The sequence below is a fragment of the Plectropomus leopardus genome, unplaced genomic scaffold (genome assembly GCF_008729295.1).
Source record: "Plectropomus leopardus isolate mb unplaced genomic scaffold, YSFRI_Pleo_2.0 unplaced_scaffold26065, whole genome shotgun sequence".
NCBI classification, from domain to species: Eukaryota; Metazoa; Chordata; class Actinopteri; order Perciformes; family Serranidae; genus Plectropomus; species Plectropomus leopardus.
This window is the reverse complement of record NW_024628341.1, coordinates 1-3,727: the sequence shown is the minus strand read 5'-3', so window position 1 is coordinate 3,727 and position 3,727 is coordinate 1. Positions and strand designations below refer to the sequence as shown.

The window sequence follows — 3,727 nt, the reverse complement described above, 5'->3', positions numbered from 1 at the left end:
CGCGTCCACAGGACAGAAAGGCGCGTCCACGCGCTCCTGTTTGTTGTGCAAAACGTCAGCCGTCTTTTGTGGCCTCGAGGTGTTAAAATTTAAATCTGCTGACACGTTTTAAAGCCGCACAAGGAACATTAAAAAATATTCTTCTATCAGCCTGAAAAATGATTCAGATTTTATTTGATTTTTTTTGCTGCGAGTGGAAAAATAATTTGACATTCTTGTACTTTGCACGAGTATTTTCTGTCTACTATTACTTTATACGTCCTTTTACTCTATTACATTTATCTGAGCGCTCTAGCTGCTTCTAATAATTAATACAAAATACATTTTACAATTAAATTTGCAAAACTTTAAGGCAAATAAAAACTTATTTTTGTTGTTTGTTTTTTTATTTCTGGTAATTTTAGAAGAAACAAAATTGACGATTTTTTTTCTTTAAAAATCACCACAAATGACACCATTTATTACAGCCAGAAACTGTAAAAACAGAAACGATTGTTGGATTTTGAAATTTCCGACGGTCCTTGGACACATTTATTTATTACTGATTTGCTCTGTTTTTATCTTTTAGGGGAAGCATCATTTCCTGTCTCATAATATATATATATAAGTAGGTAATGAAAACAACAAATAAAAGAAAATGTGAGTCTGATAAATCCAGAGTTTGGAGCTGATCATCCTCCGGGTACATCGGCCGAGTATTTCCACCCTGTGATTATTGTATTTTATTGTGGTAAAATATACGGTAACTTCTCCCGCCTCTGGTTTTTGCATAAGTCCTGCGGGTGTCAAATTAAAAGATAAAATAATTAAAGCTGAATAAAAAGAGTCTGTCCAGAGTGCAGATTTCCATAATTTGCATAATTTTACAGAAGTGCTTTGAAAATGTGCCTCGTGTTGCCACCAGAGGGCGCCACAACATGCAAACTTCCCTTGTGCAGCTTTAAAACAAACATAAATACACAATTTAACGGCAGTTAATTTTTTGTTCCTGTGCTTTTATCTCTCAGATTGTAATTTTCTGACGCACTCACTGACGGTGAAAATATTTATATAAAGTATTTAACTGTTTAAAGTTGAAGTCTGGTGATGTTTGAATACTGTCAGTCTTTATATCCAACCTGTCAGGTCAAAAAGTTTTGACTTCTGGATTCATTTTTTTGTTGCAGATTTTCTTGCTCAAGCTCGGGAGGAAAGGCAGAATATTTTTTTTAGGATTGAGCTGTAAAAATCATTTCTAATCTTTGTAATCAAATGAAATAAAATGAATAATTTGACTGCTGTAACTGCAGTTTTTGGTGTGTTTTTGGACTGTTGGACTTTACAGAAATTCAGAAATCTGCAGGTTGAGACGCTCAGTTTAGACTTTTGTTCTTCTGAGAGATAAAACGCTGAATCTTGAAGAAAGTAAAAAGGTTTTCAGAGCAAAAATCAAACTCCTGAGAGACGTTTCTTTAGACTTTTCAGAGTTTTGATTTGGAGGCTGCGGCCCGCCGAACACCAGCGTGGACTCTGTCCTTCTCTGCAGACGCCGCGATCTCAGAGGCTACTTGAGGTTTAAATACGGGATCAACAGCTACGCAGAACCATGACGACAGAGAAAAAACGAAGATCCGAGCTCTTTAAATGCATACATGAGATTACTCCTACGTTCAGACCCCCGTCTCTTTGAAAGTAAATAAATACAGTACTTTTATTTTCCTGAAGCGCGCTCCGTGTCCGGGTCTGCGAGGCGGCGCTGATTGTCCGGAGCAAAGACGGGATTGACGTCCATCAGTGAAGCTGAGAAACAACCAGCCAATCAGAGGAGTCGTTGCAGGTCAGAGGGCGGGGTGATTTTCTGTGTTCCTATTTGGCGTTAGCGGTTCCTGGGTCCATCAGTAGTCTGTCCCCCCGAGACCGGACCAGAGGAGGACGAGGAGGACGAGGAGGAGGAGGGTCCGGCGGGGGTCAGATCGAGGTCAGAGTTGAGGGGCAGGAGGTGATGGAGGTCAAAGGTCACAGAGCGGTGGAGGTGATCTTCTTTAAGCCTCTCCGCTGGGCCAGACTGGAGCAGCCCACCGGCTCCAGCACCGGGGGGACGTTCCTGTTGAGGGCCGAGTACGTGGCCGCCATCGCCCCCTGACGAGGGACGACGCAGAGAAAAAAAATAAAAAAATTTTAATTAAGAGAAAACATTTATTTTACAAAAGAAGCTCTTTGAACGTGTTTTATTTTATTTATTTTTTCAGGTATTTTGCATCTTTTTAAGGGACTGTTCTGACTGATCTTTTTTATTAGGGATCAACAAATGTCAACATTACAGAATTATAAGTGTTGTTCTCCTCTTTTATTTTACACAAAAACAGTAGCTTTAAATCACATAAATACTGTTAAATATTTTGAATTAATTAAACATGTAAAAAACCTGGCTGTAATTAAACCTTCAGAGTTAATGTTGAAGAATAAAATGGAAAAGTAAAAAAATAAAAAATAAAAACTTTAAAAACAGAAATGATGTAAGCATGATGTGCTGTATAGTTTGATTGAAATAGAAATTTAAATTTAAAAAAAAAGTGATATTTCATCAAAATCACTTTATTCTACGTGTCTCATTAAACATTTAAAGTAAAAAAAAAAAAGTAAAAATAAAATGTTTGCATGAACTAACCAGCGTTGACCACAAGAGGCTTTTTTTCCGACTCCAGGATTTCATCCTCGACTTTTAAGGAGTAAAAATATTTGAAGCTTCACAAAAATAAAACATCACAAAAAACCCAAAGTCAGCGCTCTTAAGGTGTGTGTGCGTGTTACCTTGACCCGCTGCGGCGCGTCCTGTCTGTTGAGCGTGTATTTGGGCAGCTGGTCCCGGTGCGTCACCCAGGGGTGTCGGAGCACCTGACCCGCCGTCAGCCGCCGGTGAGGGTCCACGTGCAGCATCTTGGACACCAGGTCCTGCAGAGGTCAGAGGTCACGCGAGAGCTTTACCACAAGACGTACATCGAATATTTAAGATTTCATATTCAGATTAAATTTTTCTGCCGTCAAGACAAAAACGAAATTATCCCCTAAAAGACAAAAATTGTTTTATTTTTTCTAAACTCTGTCGGGCCTGGAGTTTGATTTTTGGAAATTCAATGACTTTTCTTAGTTTTTCATGACTGAATAAACTCAAAGACGACTTGAAAGAAGCGACTGAGTCCATTAACTCAGCAGGTAAATGTTTACTGAGGCAATAAATTAATGAATCATTTCTTTTATTCATTTGCGTCTTGAGTTCACACCTTCGCTTCAGCAGAGACTGAGTTCCAGTATCCTCCGGTGAGCGAGAACTTCCCGCTGCCGATTCGAGCCAAAATCTCCTCCGGCGTGTCCTCAGGGCCGTTAGCGAAGGGAGTGAAACTGCAAGTGACAGGAAAGAGAAAAATTTATGAAGAATATTGCACATTTGAGTAATTGTGGTTGAAAAAGACATATTGCACGAAATATTGCAGCGATATTCAGAATTATTGCACCTAAAAAAGCATATTGCACATTTAAAAGACAATCACAAAAAAAGTACGCCGCGTGAGTCGAAGCTCTGATCGGCTCTTCAGGTGAGAAATTAAATTATTAAAAATATTATTAAATTATTTTATTTCAGGTGGAAGCACAAAGTGAAAGGTACAAAACAAACTTTCACCTGAACATAAAAGAGAATCAAATCCATTAAAACTGGTTTAATTTCTTCCAAATAAAAAAAGGGAAGAAG

At 38.6% G+C, this 3,727-nt stretch overlaps 1 protein-coding gene across 1 annotated transcript; it reads right to left on the bottom strand.

Annotated features, from left to right (window-relative positions):
- Window positions 1-1,295: 1,295 nt before the first annotated feature.
- On the bottom strand, window positions 1,296-3,406 carry LOC121966839 (ribosomal protein S6 kinase alpha-3-like). Its single transcript, XM_042516912.1, has 3 exons — window positions 3,261-3,406; window positions 2,791-2,931; window positions 1,296-2,118 (listed from the first exon to the last, which is right to left on the bottom strand). Exons 2-3 carry the CDS (start codon window positions 2,914-2,916, stop codon window positions 1,996-1,998), a joined length of 249 nt encoding a protein of 82 aa, XP_042372846.1. The 5' UTR covers window positions 2,917-2,931; window positions 3,261-3,406; the 3' UTR covers window positions 1,296-1,995.
- Window positions 3,407-3,727: the final 321 nt, after the last annotated feature.